The following is a 17,998-nucleotide window of genomic DNA, read 5'->3' as shown; positions in this document are numbered from 1 at the left end:
CAAAAGTCCGTTATTGTCTTCGTTTGCTGGTTCTTCTTCATCAATGTCTCGTTGGAGAAAGTCATCTTCATCGTTGCTTGAAGAAGAATCCGAAAGATAAAGGTCCAAATCTTCGTTAACGCCGGAATTCGGAGAGGACACTTTACACGTTGGGAAGCAGTTTCTAACACTTACGCTATTAGAAGTAAACGTGCGTTGGCATTATGCGTTCTAGCGATGACGTCACGGCGTAGCTGGTTACGGAGGTAAAGTTTTCGCTGTTGAAGGTAATACGGCTGCCGTTGGTTCCATGATTCCTGAACTTTGGTATCAGGTTTCGCACCCTTGAGGGTACTATAACCGTGTTTTGTGTTAGCATGTGTAATAAGGAGAAAACACACTTCCTATTTAGGCGTATTCACGGACCGTGTCAGGTGCTCTTTAAGTGGGATTCGTCTCTGCAGGACGATTGAGTTGCTATTAAAACAAAATCGGTCAGGGAGGGGTGAAAGGGAAAAAGTGTGATAAAATATTGGGGCAGCTTAGTTAAAAGGAGTGCAGTATTTGCAAACTTTGAACAATAATGTTCACCAGGTTAGTTTTATATATTGCTAGAATTAACGTATAGAAATCCGATGGCTTTGTCAAGTAGGGGATTTGAACAATATTTTTATTTGCTCAGGCGGTATGATTTGCATTAAACGACTTAACATGATCTTTGTTTTGGAATTATAATTTTTCAAGGATTAGGTCACGAAGTGTAATCATGTATAGCCTACCTATATGGAATATTTTAACAATTATGTTGTACTTATTTATTAAAGTTGGCTGCATAAGGGTCGCAATGGTAAACAGGATGTATTGGTAGTCGCAGTCATTAGTGGTTCCCTTCACGGTCCACTTGATGAGGTCTCCTACCATAGTTTGACAGTCGTTAGGATTTATCTTTGTTCCTTCAACGTTACCTAGTTGACTGATATATACGGTAATTACTTCAAACTATATATCTTGTGATGGGATATTCATGGCATGGCATATGGGCATGGCATAGTGGAGTGTAAGCTCAGTGGTTAACGCCGGTGCCTTTCAATCATAAGGTCCCGAGTGCAAGTCACTCCAAGATTAATGTATGTCGTTATAGAGTTGTTGGCAATTTACAATTCATAATCATGGACGTTCACTATGAATCTAAGAGACTGACTTCGGTCAGCTTGTGGCTTTGATAAGCCAATGAGGCTTCTTTGCGAGTCCCTGCTTGCAGGAGGTTTTAAAGTACAAATACATACATACATGGTGGTACTTTACCAAACTCTTGCCGAGTAATCATGTCTTGTTACTACAGTTACATATCATTCCCTATATGTTGTATATGAACTATGCATAATTACATTGATTTTTAATAGTCTTACCCAAAATCAGTGAAACTGAATGAAATTTATACTAAAGATGGGATTCAGATCGTACTTCTCCAACCACAAAACGTTATAAGAACATTCAAAGAAATTTCTAGCTACATTTAACCATACGAGCTTTTGTAGAATTTGGTGTTTACAAACATTTTCCAACAGTTGTAAACTATGGATTATAAAAATGCAGTAACGCTGTTCAAACGTTATTGTTTATTGTTTTATAGTAAACGTTACATCTTAGCTAAGAAAAGATATTTATGGTCTTTGTCGGTTATTAATTAACATTGTAACCTCACCCGTTCGCAAAAGAAGGATGCATTGTCCGATTCATATATGTTAATTTACTGTCATTTGTATATACTAGTGCAGATCTTAAAATCTTGAAATAAATTATGTGTAGCATAATCATATTGCTCTTTTATTTCTGACCAATTGTTTGCGGAAGATTTTTTTCGTCTGCGGAAGTTAGACTAATCTAATTTACCAATTTAACTGCAAACCATTGGTATTTGTACAAAATTGTTTTCATGATATATTTTAAGGTCATAAACATGAGTGATTTCGTACATGATAAGTTATTCATAATTAACAAGAATCTTTTTTTCATTCTAGGTCGGCTGTGTACACACAACAACCTTCGTTGATATTACAAATAGTGAGTTAAATATACGTCTTGGAAAAAAACTCATTTTCTTAAATCACGATGCAAAATTTATACATTTAAGAATGAATGCATCATAAATTATTTCACTTTAAAAGAAATTGGTCTTTATTGAATTAACATTATATATAAATATATATATATATATATATATATATATATATATATATATATATATAAATATATATATATATATATATTCAATATTGTGTCTCTGCGTATAATTCTATAGAATTACATTTCATACTGTATACGAAACGACATTAATACTTTTCGATCAAGAACGCTTTTCGTTTTAGTTCTCGTTTTTGGCGAAAACTACACTTTACAATAACGCTGAACTTCAATCACGTGATTTTTTGTGTAAACGGTAAAATTCTGTATTTAATAACAATACTTAACATATACAATAACCTTTTTCTTATATATTTGATAGTTTAGTTTTATTTCTCTATCATAATAACTCCAATAGTCAAATTACCGCTCATAACACGTATTCTTCGCAATATGTTGCATTACATGCATATGTTGCATATGTTGCATTACATATGTTGCATTCTAATGAACTAGAAAAGTTTAGTAACTGGTTTCGGTCAAACAAGCTTTCTATTAATGTCAACAAGACACACTACATTGTTTTTAATTCCTCCAACAACCCTCCTCAAGTTCACAACATTAATATGAATGGTACACCAATTAACAATGTTGACTACATAAAATTTTTAGGTGTATATATTGATTCAAAACTAAGTTGGCAACAACATATTTCAGCAATCTGTTCTAAGGTCGCAAGGAACATTGGTATACTCGCTATAATAAAACATTTCCTACCGACACACATTCTAAGAATGATTTATAATACGCTCATTCTACCTCATCTGTCCTACTGTTCTATTATTTGGTCTGGTGCTAACATAACTTGTCTTGTCCGTCTCAATAAACTACAAAAAGGCGCAATACGTAACATAACACATGCTGCATTTCGTCAGCATACTAGTCCATTGTTTAAAGGTCAAAACCTGCTGAAATTAAATGATATTATAAGGCTACAACTTGCTGTATTTACGTATAAAGCATGGCATGGGCTACTTCCGGGTTCCTTTCATAATTTCTATACAATTAATGTAGAATTATACAATTATAATACCCGAAATAGACAAAATGCTCATTGCAACTTATATCATACGAAATTAGGTACACGCAGCTTTCGCAACCGTGCAACTAAGTTATGGAACTCATTAAGCAATATCGTTAAATCTAAGGCTACAAAGAATTCATTTAAGAAATGTTTAAAAAAAGAATTGATATCATCATATTAAATTATGTAAATGAGTTATTTACTTCAGCAGTTTCTGTACATTATGTAACAAACATTCAATTTGTATTTATTAGTTAATTTTTTTCTTTAGGGAGTCATCCACTTTGTTAAGCTTTTTAAGCTTTATGGAAGACTTCCCTCCGCTTTGTACTTCTGTGGAAAAACAAATAAATAAATAAAATAAATAAATAAATTACCCTCGGTTTAAGTAAACGTACACATTTTACAAAAACACCTGAGAAGTCATAGTGAATTGGTGATGCTACAAGTAACGATATCCTGATTGTGCTAATCATATAATCTCTCATAATGATACTTAAAATAGCATGATAGAGATTTATTCTAGGAAATTATATCTCTATTCGGAATTTGTAGTTTTTTAAACATTTTGCCAGGTGAGCATTTGAAAGAAACTTCACGTTGTTGAATCCATGCTTAAGAACAATTGTTGCGACTGTCAACTAAATTTCATTACACCTCAGAATCCTGTCCAACCAATATGATAGGATGAACTGTTCATGCCAAACTACGTGCGATAATCTCAACAGACTCAATGGGTGTTTTAAGAGCTGTGATGATGAAACAGATTGTATGTGTGTTTATCCAGATGGATTCTTAATCAGAGATGGAGCATGCATACATCCATACGAAATTTTGTTTGGAGCACCTTAGGTATTGTACACGTGTGTATAGATTTACGATCTGTAACATCATAATATCTTGAAATATCCTTCTTTTAATGTAACATGTTTTTAGATTTGTCAAAAATGACTAAGACACGGCTGAAAGCAATGATATGGACGTTTCAAGATAAGCGAAAAGAAATAATAAAATGCTCATCATATCCTTTATGAGCTCTATCAAACAGGGTTTGCATCATTCATAGACGATTAGTCTGTAGGAAATCCTTTAAGATACACCCCATGCTAGCTTTTCGTCAGCCCCCCAACCTCAGATTTTAATTCACTTTCTCCAAAATTTCTTACCGAGTTTTCACCTCCACCGTAATTTCCGTAGCGGAAAACCTGGGTGCCAGATATACCCCGTGTTACCCCGGGTATTGTGTTTAAAAATTCCCAATGTTGACAATGGTCTAAGACCCGCTTCCTTCTCTTGTGATACTAGCCATGCCATTTACATAATATATTGTGACGTTCTTTGTAAAAAGGGCAATTATGTAGGTGAAACAGTCTCTCGGTTTCGCTTACGTTCTAGTAATAAAAATAAGACTAAAAAAACGATTCGTGATAATTGTGCAGAATACCCCGTCTCCGAACATTGCAGGAATATATATATATATATATATATATATATATATATATATATATATATATATATATATATATATATATATATATATATATATATATATATATATATATATATATATATATATATATATATACATATATATATATATACATATATATATATATATATATATATATATATATACATATATATATATATATATATATATATATATATATATATATATATATATATATATATATATATATATATATATATATAAATAACACAGATTCAGTCGTTGAATTCCTGCTGCAAAGGTGCTCGATGTACAAGAACATAATATAGTATACCTATACGGTAAGTAAAAACATGTTGTTACCCGAGTTTCACGCCTGTGCGGCGATCATCAGACAACTGGACGCAAACGGTCGTGTGAACCGATTTCCTTTTATATCACGGTTGGGAGACCTGTTACCAGGGCGACACTTTGAGATGAACTTTGCTTTTTTTTATTCTGTCCTTATAACGTACGATGATACCTCAATGAAAATATGATCACAGTCATTATTGAGGTGAGTACTGAGTTCATCCCTGTTTACAAAATTAATATTACTTTTAATGTAAATGACCACACCCTTTCCTTTCTATCAATCATAACGTTATGAAAAAAGTTTTATCCATCAATAATATACAAGTCATACAATGTTGTGCTATTGATCAAAGTTTCTCATATTGCAAACAAATTAGGTGAACTCCCAAAGTGCTTGAGCATATTGTAAATTGAGTCAATTTTTTGTGTGAAAACTGCGTGCATTTTTATGAAGAATAGAAGGCTCACAATTCTCATTTTCAGGAAAGACATTGACAAATTCATTTTCAATTAAGTCATTACTAGTGTGGCGGGCGAGTCCATCAATATTATTAGTTACGTTCGTAAAACTGGTATAGACAAAATGATAAACAATTTGTTGCCAAAAGAATGTGTAGCTGATTGCATGAACTAACACAGCAATAAAGTAAGTACATTTTCCAATATAAAAAGAACGATTATAACAATTTAAAAAAAATGGAATTTGATAATTCTGACTTAGTCATGGCGTTAAAAAGTATTAATAATAACACCTCACAGCTAAGTCACGAGTACCAGAAACAACCACTTTAGACTGGTGATCATCTGCAGACTTTATCATGGCAATGATCCTTCCGACCCAAGGTCAACATCGATATACTTCCCGTAACTTTTGGGTTTTGTTCAGCAGAGATTAGTTTTGCTGGGCCAGGTTTTCAGAAATTACAATCACGTAGACTTTAGCTTACGTCTGGCATTCACAATTAAGGGCTGCTTTGGTATGCAATAAGTTTAACGAGAAGAGCAACCTTGTCGTGGGATTTTCCGACAGTAGCGGTCGATAGTTGAATCACTGAGAGGTACGCTCAGTTTTTCTTGGAGCAATTATATTGATCAACTGCAACTCCATTGATATAAAGCAATTAATGCTGCCACGACATGCCCTAGATCTAATAATTATGTTCCCAATATGTTATTCACCGTTTTTTTTTGGGGGGGGGGGCTAGTGTGACGTCAATGGCCATGCACGATATGTGATATTTAACATTGAAAGAAATGTTTTTTGGGCAAAGTTTATTAAAAAGCAATTTTCCCAACTTCATTGGAAGAAGATTTCAGAGGAAGCAGTAACATGTATATTTACTAGACATTTTCAACAATTGTTCCAAATTATGAATCGTTAAAGCTTCAAATAACATTACCAAGTAATGTTACCTGTTAAATTCATATACGCTTTGTATTTTCAAAAGTGTATCGAATTTCTTTAATGACATAAACTACCCTCTTTTCTTGAACAAACATGTGAAATTTAACCTAAATGAATATTTCTTTTCTACCTAATTGACAAATTTCCTGTGGCACAATTTTTTTTCTTAGAATATATTGTTTCTAATAAACCTGTTTGTGCTTAAAATGGCAAAACAGCAGGCTGTAATATCGAATTCGGCGGAGTAAACATTTATTGCTTTAATTACATATTTATTTCATATTTATTACCGAATGAGGTTGGCATAACATTTGTAATAGACAGTTCTATCTGGTAACTGTTTGTGACTTTAGATACGATCTAGCTCATCTGGTTAGAATAATATTGGTTTGAGCTTGTAAGAGTACTGAACATTTATTACAACTTGAAGATGGCTAATTGCCTTGTTACTTGGACCTACATCTTTCTTGCTGGATTACTGATTAGGCAGAACATCGATTTCGTGATAGCGATGGGTAAGTAACAAAACGAAATTATCATTTTAGTACAATCTAATTACTTAAGGTTAAGATAGTATTAATTGCAGTGCAATTAATGAATAACTCATGTGTTATGCCATTGCTAAACACGGCGAAACTTCCTCATAATAAATGGCACTTGCATAATCACAGTGACTATAAGTTCATCATGTCAAAGGTCATAGCGATTCTTATACCCAAATTAAGATAATTTTGATAAGGTCGTGGGATATTTTGAACCCACATATTATTCAACCATATTGTATTCTCTTTCAGTAAATGTTCATATGAGAGTGGCGAGAAAGACATGGTTAATATAATCTAATAGGCCCTGATAGTGTAATATCGGAATACACGAACTTTTTTTTTAAATTCCCACCAACGCATGACAGTCTACTACCAAAATGATATCTTATTCTAAAATACTGTAAAAAATCGATATTACCAATCGTCAGTATTATTCTAGAAGACATTAATTGAGCAATAAAACGTGTTAAATGGAGAAATAAACACAAACGACCACAACACCATCAGTCACAAAGATAGCAATATCACAATTTTAACGCAAGAAAGGATAATACAACCTCTCTTTACTGATGAATTTTGTGGACGAAAGCCCGATGTGATACCATTGACATGAATTTGTTGCTATATGATTATTAACACCATTAGGCTATATGCTTGTATTTGTTATCGGTATACATTGCTTTTCAATTTTATCTGTATCTGATCTTTGCAACTTTCAGTTTCATCGCTACTTGATAACTCTGTTTCATTTTCTTTTCTCAGGTCTTTGCGAATTTGAGAATTTAATGATGAAGAACGCAGGTGGTGGACAAGACCAACGAGGTAAATTCTGTTATAAAATTCGGTTAATAGATTCCAACGCAATACCGATTAAATGCTTTAAAACAATAATGTCATTTTTTTTTCTAATTTTTCTATCAGATTATGTAGGGTACATTCAGATTGATGAAGTAATGTATTTTGAATCTAAATACAACTGAGATTAAGAACAAAGAACTTCAGTGCATATTATAACCGCTCATTTTTTATGTTTCGTTTATAGATACAATAAGTACGTTGGGAACGGATATGAGTGACCAATCAGCAACTACAGTGTACTCAACAGATGGGATGAGAATATCACCGTCAACTGATGAAATGACAACAGTGATGCCTAAAACAGGTAACGTGATAACATATGATGTCGTTTCTCAGTATTTAAATCCCACATAAAACAGATGATACTCATCTTTATTATGTTGACAAGAAGTAGTTGGTCTACCGTTACTTGGACTTATACAAAATAAGTAACGTCGTGTGTTAATATTCTTATTTACATATTTTACAAACGCATGATAACGCCCATTCGTGTATAGTTTTGACTTATTTCGAGATTAAAAATATATTACGTGATCAATTAAAACTTTATGTAATTCTTTACAATATTTAAAATATGTGATATTTTGTCATTAACTCAATATACGATTTGCCAAACAAACTAGCAACAACACCGAGTGAATTACTATTCACAACCATGTACTCAATAGATGAAACAACATTGCTTCGGTCAACCAATAAAATGGCAACCACCAGCAAAAATGAAGTTCAAAAATCATCGGTGGTCCCAACAGATAACGTGATGGTTACTTGTAACTCCCTTCTCTTCATATATTTTGTCTAGTATTGTAATATTTAGGTGTAAGATTTTAACCAATGTAATATACAATAAATGTTTCCTTTGAAACTTAAGTTCACATGCACCTTTCAAATGCTGATGCATTTTAAATGTTCGTCTCAGCAACTAACAAACGACAATATTAGTTCTTTAGTCTGTATACATTTTTTCCAACATGTTAAAGTTGATGTAGATTTATCTTAGTTTACACATGTTAAAGAGTTAACATATATTGAAAACGATTGAACAACAGCTTACACTGAACATTTCGTTTACAGATGAGAGAAGTCACAATTAGCATACTGGATAAAAAAAAGTAATACAGCTGATTATATGGATTAGCACAATAATGTTAGTTAGTTCCGATTCTTCTATCAGATTATGTAAAGTTCATTGAGACAAATAAAGTAATGTGTTTTGCATATATTATAAAAAAAAAACCGAACTTCAATGCATACTGTAAAGCTCATCTTCGCTGTTTCGTTTATAGATACAATTAGTACATTGGGAACGGATATGAGTGACCAATCAGCAACTACAGTGTACTCAACAGATGGGATGAGAATATCACCGTCAACTGATGAATTGACAACGCGATTCGAGAATTTGGTGTCAACAACAGTGATGCCTACAGCAGGTAAAGAGATAACATATGGTGTAATTTTTTTCTCAGGATTTGAGTCAATCTGAAACCATTTATATTGATTAAACAGAACAATATTCTTGTTGACGTTAACATCAATATGTAGTTGGTGTAACGTTGCTTGGATCAATAAAAAAAAATCTTTAACATTGCTTTATAAGTATTTGACATTCCATGATACTTCAGAATCCTGTCCAAACAACATGAAATGGATGAACTGTTCATGCCAAACTACGTGCGATGATCCCGAAGGACTCCATGGGTGTTTTAAGAGCTGTAATGATGAACCGCGTTATACGTGCGTCTGTCCAGATGGATTCCAAATCAGAGATGAAGCATGCATACCGTTGGAAGAATGCGGGTGTTACCACTCGCCCACAGGAGTCATTTCGGTATTTTCACACAACTCGACAGTTGTCATTTGTCCTGATATGTCAAGACTTCCTTAACTACGAAGATGTGTTTGAGAGCTTAAATATAATCACTACCAACAGATAAAATAGCAAGCACATGTTTTGTTCATGTAGCTGTACAGATTGCGTTGAAGAAGTTCCCTTTAACCTTTTGCTATATAGATATAAGAAAAGGAGATTCATTTTAAACGTAATTTGTGTAATTGGTTGATTTTATTCACATTTGGAGTTCACTATCATGATAGCTTTAGGTGGGTCAGAAACTTTACCTTATACAGGAGATGCAATTAGATTACAATTCTGTTTTCTCATGGTTTTGTGTGACAGTCCAACTTTTGGTAAACCAGAAAAGATTTTTACATTTACATTTAGATTGAAAAGACAATGAATATGAAGTTACATTTTCCGCTGACGTATTATTCAATATCAGCCGTTGAATAAAATCTCGTTTCAGCACAGCTTTATCTTCCCATTGCTTGTAATTGTTAACATTTCTGCACAGAACGGATCATCGCATGTTAACGTAAACTGCACAAGACGTTGCACATGTGAAAATGATGTTCTCCAATGTGAAGAATACTCCTGCAGTCATAATGCAACATGCCAGAAACAAGGTCAAAGTTCATCTTGCGAGTGTAAAGAGGGCTACTGGGGAAATGGTACGACTTGTCAAGTAATCACAAACTGTCAGGATGTTCATAATGGTTTATCCACCAAAGAAGGCATTTATTTGATACATCCGCCTTCTTGGGCACATGAACCTTTCCAAGTTTATTGCAAAGGTGGTTGGATGGTAAGTTTTCTTCACGAAACCAAGACACTTGTCATTTCACATTTCGCATAACTCGTAAATGTTCTTTTGCAGATGCTTTAAATGACAAATATCTAAATTTTCTTTTACATTATTAATATTATCCCATTCGTCAGGTGAAATAGAAGTTATTAATCTTAGAAAGTTCAATAATCTGTAACACTTATGCTGGAACACATTTTCAGTATACGTGGCTACACGCTGTTATGTTCCTGTCCTCTTACTAATCAAACCGCGGAGTTGCTATTACCCTGTGATCATGCAAACAAGACGTTGATGTTGATTATATTCCACTTAATCTAACATTCACTTATATTTCGATCTTTAACTACCATATTAAATTGTTCCCAAAGCTACTACTAGCCGCTCATTTTACAAACAAAATTCTTGACCAAATGACGGCATAAGTCCCTTTATATTACGCTCTGGGTCAAATTTCGACCAGCGATACCAAACGTTCGTCACTTGAGTAACTTCTGCAAACCTTGTAGTTTACATGAGATATGCCATCATATAGGTAACGTTCATATAGGAAGCAGACAAGAAAGCACAGTTTATAGAATTAACTAATTGCATAATAGTAGCAACTTCAGTATTTTCTTAATTGTCATGAAGTCTTCCCAATTCTTTCGTCGTCGCATAAATTCATTTAAGCAACTATGAGATCTCTTCCAGAGGCAACTCTTGTCACCTTCAGTTAAACTGTACATATTCAACTTGTGTATCGTTCTAAAACAAGCGGTTATTTTTTATACAGCTGTTTCAGAGGCGAGTTGATGCTTCTGTGTCATTTTTCAATGATTGGATAACCTACAGAGATGGATTTGGCGATCTCAATTCTAGTTTCTGGCTTGGAAATGAGAAATTACATGTCATATCAGCTGAGAGAGATCATCAACTAAGAATTGATATTTGGTTCAACACCACCAATGATGCCAGTGAATATCTTCATTACAATCTTTTTAGAATTAGCTCCGAGGCAACAAAATACGAGATAACGCTTGGAAGTTACACAGGGAGCTTTGGTACGTTTTTTTCCGCGAATATCACCTGCCTCTGACAAGTTCAATTTAGTATGGTTTTGTTGACTGAATGTAAAATGTATAGTTGTTTGTTCTTAATGCCATAGCATATTTCGCTTGAAAATTCGCTTGAAAGAGTGCGAAGGGGAATTACTAATATGCAAATGCTAACGAAGTTCTTGGGATACTTCAACTAAAATCGAAAGGTACACAATGCTAAATTGAGGTATCATGCTTGTTTAGGCTACAGGAAGCCTTTAGACTGCATCCGAAAAGTATATGACATATCTGTGTTTTTTTCAGTTAGCCTGTAACAATAACTGTAAAAAGAAATGGATAAGTTTGTAAAAAGTCTTCTCATGAATTTTTAAAGAAGCTTAGTATAAAAACTCTCTTTTTATATTAAACAGATTATGACTACATGGATTACCATCGAGATATGAAATTTACTACCTACGATCAGGACAATGACTTAGTTCTTCAAAATTGTGCTATTAGTGAATTCCATCCCGGCGGCTGGTGGTTCAATGGTTGTCATGCTATTATGTTGAATGGAATCTACGGTGGCCCTTGGGATACAGGAATATGTTTGTTTCAAAGAAATACTCGCGATTACAACTGTTCTGTTGTAGCAGTGCATATGAAAATTAAGCCCTTATGAGGCTGTACTTACAGAGGTTAACGACCATATCTGCCTTGAAGTCGTTACGCCATGGACCTTACAAATATTGCTCACTGTATGTCTAATAGTAATCGTTAGAGGCCAGAAAGAGGATTGGAGAGGATCGGGACGATTTTCCTTAAAGAACATGCATAATCAGGTTATATGATGAAAGCACTACAAGCTTAGCTTATAAAGAATTGTAAATAAAAGCTTATCAATCAAGGTTCGTTTATACAACATCTCATCGTGGCAATGTGGGTTGCGTCCTCAATTTTACCAAACCAGCAGATTTTAATTATTCAAATTCAAAATTGTAGTTGAAAAGGATTCTACACCCTCCTATCACAAGATAAGGATAAAGAGAAGGTAAATATTGGATTTTAATTATCGATTGCGTTGCAAAGGACAAATTAAAGTGTCAGTAGTCAGATGTAAGAAATTATATTACATTTAGTTTATTTTGACTTCAACATCTACCATAGATACATGTTATATTTTGTTTTATATATGTTTTATAATCATTAAGGAAATGAGCCAGCTCTAGAAAAGAAGGAAATGACAAGACATACTAATATACATATTTGAAGATTGGGGAGAAAAAAATCTATCTATACAATATGTATATATATTTATATAAATATATATATGTATATATATATATATATAAATATATATATATATAAATATATATATTATATATATACACATTTTATATATTATATATTATTATATATTATTATATATATCATATATATATTTATATATATATATTATATATACATTATATATATTATAACTTATATATTATTATATATTATTATTATTACTATTATTACTATTATTATTTTTATCATTATTTATCATTCTCGTTAAAACAGTATTTGGCTACTATTACTTTAAACAATTTGCAACCGCCAAAAAAAAAACGCCCATGTTTAATAGCAGAAATGGAATATAATTCAATTCTATAGTTACAGGTTGAATCTACAGCCATTCATCCATGGCATGTAACTCTTCTCATGCAATCTGCCTGCTTTCCTTTGGTTTTTCATGCATCATTTAAATGTTGTCTTTGTATCTTTGATATCTGTTCGTATCTGCCGCATTTAAATGATAAGAACAGAGGGCAGAGGGATAAATACGTTGCATGGTTGGAAGCGGACACAATACGGAATGCAATATACGGAGAGTAACGCTAAAAAATAAAAAATAAAAAAAAATAAAAAAAATATTATTATAAATTATATATTATTATATATATATATATATTATATATATGTATATCATATATATATATTTATAAATATATATAGATATAAATATATATATATATATAAATATATATTATATATACACTATATATTATTATATATTATATATATATATCATATATATATTTATATATATAAATATATATATAAATATATATATATTTGTGTGTTTGTATTATGATTGGTAAAATTGGATATGCCAATAATATATATTGTTTACCATTTACTACGTTAGCAATAAACTTTGTAATGTGATTGTCATAGCTTATTTCATCATCAATGCACATTAACATAAAGATAGATTTTATGGGAGATACTCTCAAGCAATCCGCCATAAATACGTTAGAAGAGACTCATATGACTAGGAAGGCTGTCAGCCTTCTTGATTTTCCCAGCTTATAGAACAATATGCTTTATCGATTGTTCTTTTCTAGCTCTAGGAAAAAAAACATGAATGTGGTTTATGCTCTCATTTATATTGATCTTTTTTGCATACATTCATTGTCATTCAACATCAAGACGATCTCGTTACAGTTCTAGAAATTTTAAATGATATATACTCGCAGGCAACACTATAATCGATCGCGAAAAGTGTCCTGTGTGATAATAAAGACTTTACTATTACTTGTTATCATTTCCTATCATATGAGACCCCATTTCATAATGCTAATTAGAATGAGTTAATATCTGAGGCACCTTTCATAACATGTTTTTACTGACAAAAACAACTATTCGCATGAACTTGCAAATAAAAGGCATTGATTTAACAACAGTCGCTACAGTACTGCAAATGTAAGCATGAGGTTGATAAAAAATGAAACTGCTGTGTATAGGTATCTCGGTACCTAAAATAGCTGACGGCATCGAGCTGCGACCCACAACTTACATGTGAGGTACAAATGAATCAAGAAAATTGTGTGGTTTAATTATAATTTGCATATAATATCATTGAGAGAACATATCATCCCATCCACCGTTACATACCCTTCTTCTTCAAACCATCCCATGAGAAGAGAAAGCTATTGATCTGCTCCGAAGTGCTGAAGTTTCTCCAAAAAAAAGGGATAATGAAATGTCCGATAACATAGTAGCAGGTGAAACCTTGCATATAGTATGTTTCTCATGTTTCCTCCAGTGTATGCAGTGTTCCTATAAAAGGCGTGTGGAACAAATGAAATACTTTGGTCAGAAAGGTGGCTAAAGGACTATGTTGTAGGTCGTTGGTTTCTAACTGAGACATTTCAGGATGGCCGACCCCATTTATTCATAAAGAAGGTATGATTTGGCAGGAAGAAGGAACTTTTTAAAACATTTTCTTTTTATGAAGACGATCAAATTCGGTATAAAATTAAATTTTAGGAATTGTATCTAATTTCGGACAATAGTATTAAGAGTATTTGGTTAAAGTTGAAACCAAGAATAATGTACCTTTAACTCTTTTCTATGCCACGGTTGGAAAGAATTTTCAACAGTTAACAGCAAGTTTCACCAGCACATTTACAACTGTGTTAGTTTTTGGCCACCAACACTTAAAGTCCGATTATGCGTTTGGATACACAAAAAGTAATGGTTCGAAACAGCCGAATCATATTTTTCAGTGGTGATAGATTGACTAGTCTATCTAGTTCTTTCCCGATTTTTTTTGCTATTTCACAATGCATGAGCAAAATTTAATTCAGAAATGACATCAAAACAATGTGAACCGTTGCCCCTGTTTACAAACACAGACCAGCGGAGAGTGTGGCCTTCAGCGCATGCCCACAGGGAATGCTTCTTTGAAAATTTCAGCTCGAATCTGCATGTAAACAGAGAGACAGGCGGTGTTTGTTTTGATCGTATTATTTCACTAGTTGAAACTGTGCGAGACAGCTAAAATTTGGAAAAAGAAGTACATGAATGTAAAGGTGTGATTGTAGGCTACCTTTCAGCAATAAAAACAATATTTCCATCAAACGCTTCATCGTCCTCTATTAAAAAAAAATGTTTTTATCATTTCTGTCAGATAGGATCTAAACAAATGCCATTTATCCCAAAGAGACACATCTTACTTAACATCTTTTTGGAACTTGCCTGTTAGAATTGCTGTAAATGACAAATTGTTTAAAGTGAATAAAATCTTATAGCTATTCCAATCCAAGTCGAATTTCATCAATAACGTCTCCAAATGTTAGCATTCTTAAAGTAGTGTTCCTGTTTGTAACTCTAGCCAATCTCTATAAAGAATTCCCATGTATTGAGGAGGGTTAACTCTGGACAAAACTATCTTTATGAGCCTGTGTCTATCATTGGACGTGTTGTCATTTTGTCATTGGTGATCATCAGTCTGACTGCTTTTTCTGCTAGTGCATACGACTAGTATTCTGAGTCATACCATTTATGTTAATAGCTTCTAGTTTCACTGTTTCAGTTCCAGTCCGTTTTTATTTGTTGTCCTAGTCTTTCAGTATTTCATATAGTGGTCTCTTTAGCGATTGTTTTATCATTCCATATTTAATAAGATTTTGCATATTACAACAGTCACCTGTCTCATTGGCAGGTATATAAAGACAATTGTATATATGCCATCAGTACTGACTAAACACAACGTGAATCTTGTCGATTTGACTGAAAGTATTTTATCTTTGGAAAACAGATTTCATCAGGAAATTTGCGGTTAAGTTTCCATGAAGTTGCAAAACTTTTTTTTTAAACTCTACATGTAAGTGATATATTTTGTTAAATTTGTTGTTCGAAGTGCTGATCGTTCACTTCTATTTTTAGACACCGGTAATGATTTCACCTTGCTGAAATAAAAGTAAGTGTTCCAGTAATAGTTTGACCGCTTTTGTAATATAAAAATTTTGACAATGTTTCACACAGGTAGTTGCTTAGACGAAAGACTTAAAGTGACCAAATTGTACAAAAAGAATATCCAAACAATAGGGAAAGTTTGCAAGAGTCTTCAATATATTTATTATATCGCACAGACGCATCAATTCGAGAGTCAATATTCATTTCCGCAGTTACATTTTACGTGAAACAGTTTTGTAAATATTCAATACCAAGGAACCACAACACCACGGAATGGTTACGATCGTTACAAATATGAGAAAAGAGGTTAATATTTACAATATCAAAATCATCTCAAATGTTCAATTTAAATGTGTAATCGTAGTGTTCATACATTCAGAGAATAAAGTTCTGTTAGAAATTCCAATAACATATTTTTATATGTGTTTTATTTGCTTAACATATAAACTACTTCACTCTTAACGTACCTTCAACTTACCGTGGAGAAGTGAAGCCAAAGTTGTTCCAAAACAAGTTTCTCTCTCACACTCTCGTTAAATACACAATGTAGGCTTAACCGATATCTTTAATTTTCTTTGAAATAAGTGAATATGTAAAACTGGCATATTCAACATAGTCCTATTGTGTTTGATTTTTTGTTTTATTCCGAAGGCTACATTATTACTAGGCTACAATTACAAAACACAAGATAGCGGTACCATCGTATGAAAACCGTCACTAATAATTATACCATACATTGACCAGTTTTATATAATCTATATAAATCTTTGAAACATGTTCCAAACAAGTTCCAACACTGTCTAATTACAGATATTCACCATGTTTTCGCCATTTACCTTTAACCAATAAAACAATTGAAGACCACTACGTTGTCTTAAGTAATAATATACATGATATCAAATGCTATACAATAAATGTCTATATATCAAGAGGAAATTCAAAGATAATATAAAAAAAAAATGCGTATTGCGCGCTATAAGGTCGTTCAAGCCGACTCCCGTGTAGGGCGTCAGGGAACTTCGTCAGCAGAAATGTTTAGAAGTTTTCAGAAGAAAGTTAGACACATTTTGAGCCATTTCTATAGACTAAAGATTAGCCCTTTGATACGGTGTAAAGGCAAGGTTGTGTTATTAATCATGTACGTGATATTGTATGGACAAATTAAGATGGGGAATGTTATCCGTGATGTCATCGTTCCTGAATTGGTTTAGCTTTTAGTCTACACTAAATTGTGTAGAAACGATGCGTTTATATAAAACTATATCCCTGGCTTCTCTTCTTTCTACAACACCAAACTTGAAATGAATATTGCAATTGTGTGTTCATGATTAAGTCATTCATTGACTAAGTGACCATTCTAAACGGTTAATTATGAATTTTATTATTACTAATGTGTTAATCAACCAGTCAGATGACATTGCAAGCAGCAAAGTTGAGCCATTATAACAGTTTGAACAGAGAATAGAGAGCACTTGAAGGTGATAGTAAGTTCGAATAAATCTCTGGCATGATGATACTACACTATACCATACTGAAGAACTTTATTATTTATTGATGGCGTATGGCGTGATTATATATTCACTCTCAGCATGTACTCTTATATCCATAAACTGCATAAACCGTTAGGTGATATTAATACCATGTATGACATCCTTAGTAAATCCCTCTGGTGAAACTGTTCCGTTCGTATTTATTCTTGCCCATAGACTAGCTGACTCGACGTTGAGTAGTGTATACATAATGGATATTTAGTGTCAAAGATAACTTCGCCCTCATATTATTCCATCAA

The 17,998-nt window shown here is 32.8% G+C and overlaps 1 protein-coding gene across 2 annotated transcripts; it reads left to right on the top strand.

Annotated features, from left to right (window-relative positions):
- The first annotated feature begins 6,532 nt into the window (after positions 1-6,532).
- On the top strand, positions 6,533-12,746 carry LOC139973086 (uncharacterized). Of its 2 annotated transcripts, XM_071979485.1 has the most exons (8): positions 6,533-6,911; positions 7,704-7,763; positions 7,984-8,103; positions 9,086-9,232; positions 9,425-9,630; positions 10,154-10,444; positions 11,220-11,487; positions 11,895-12,746. In XM_071979485.1, exons 1-8 carry the CDS (start codon positions 6,827-6,829, stop codon positions 12,143-12,145), a joined length of 1,428 nt encoding a protein of 475 aa, XP_071835586.1. In that variant the 5' UTR covers positions 6,533-6,826; the 3' UTR covers positions 12,146-12,746. The 2 variants fall into 2 exon arrangements, with proteins under 2 accessions (XP_071835586.1, XP_071835587.1); XM_071979486.1 differs by lacking the exon at positions 7,984-8,103.
- The last annotated feature ends 5,252 nt before the right edge of the window (positions 12,747-17,998 follow it).

This window comes from Apostichopus japonicus, chromosome 9, assembly GCF_037975245.1.
Source record: "Apostichopus japonicus isolate 1M-3 chromosome 9, ASM3797524v1, whole genome shotgun sequence".
Classification (NCBI taxonomy): Eukaryota; Metazoa; Echinodermata; class Holothuroidea; order Aspidochirotida; family Stichopodidae; genus Apostichopus; species Apostichopus japonicus.
This window is presented reverse-complemented; position numbering and strand designations above follow the sequence as displayed.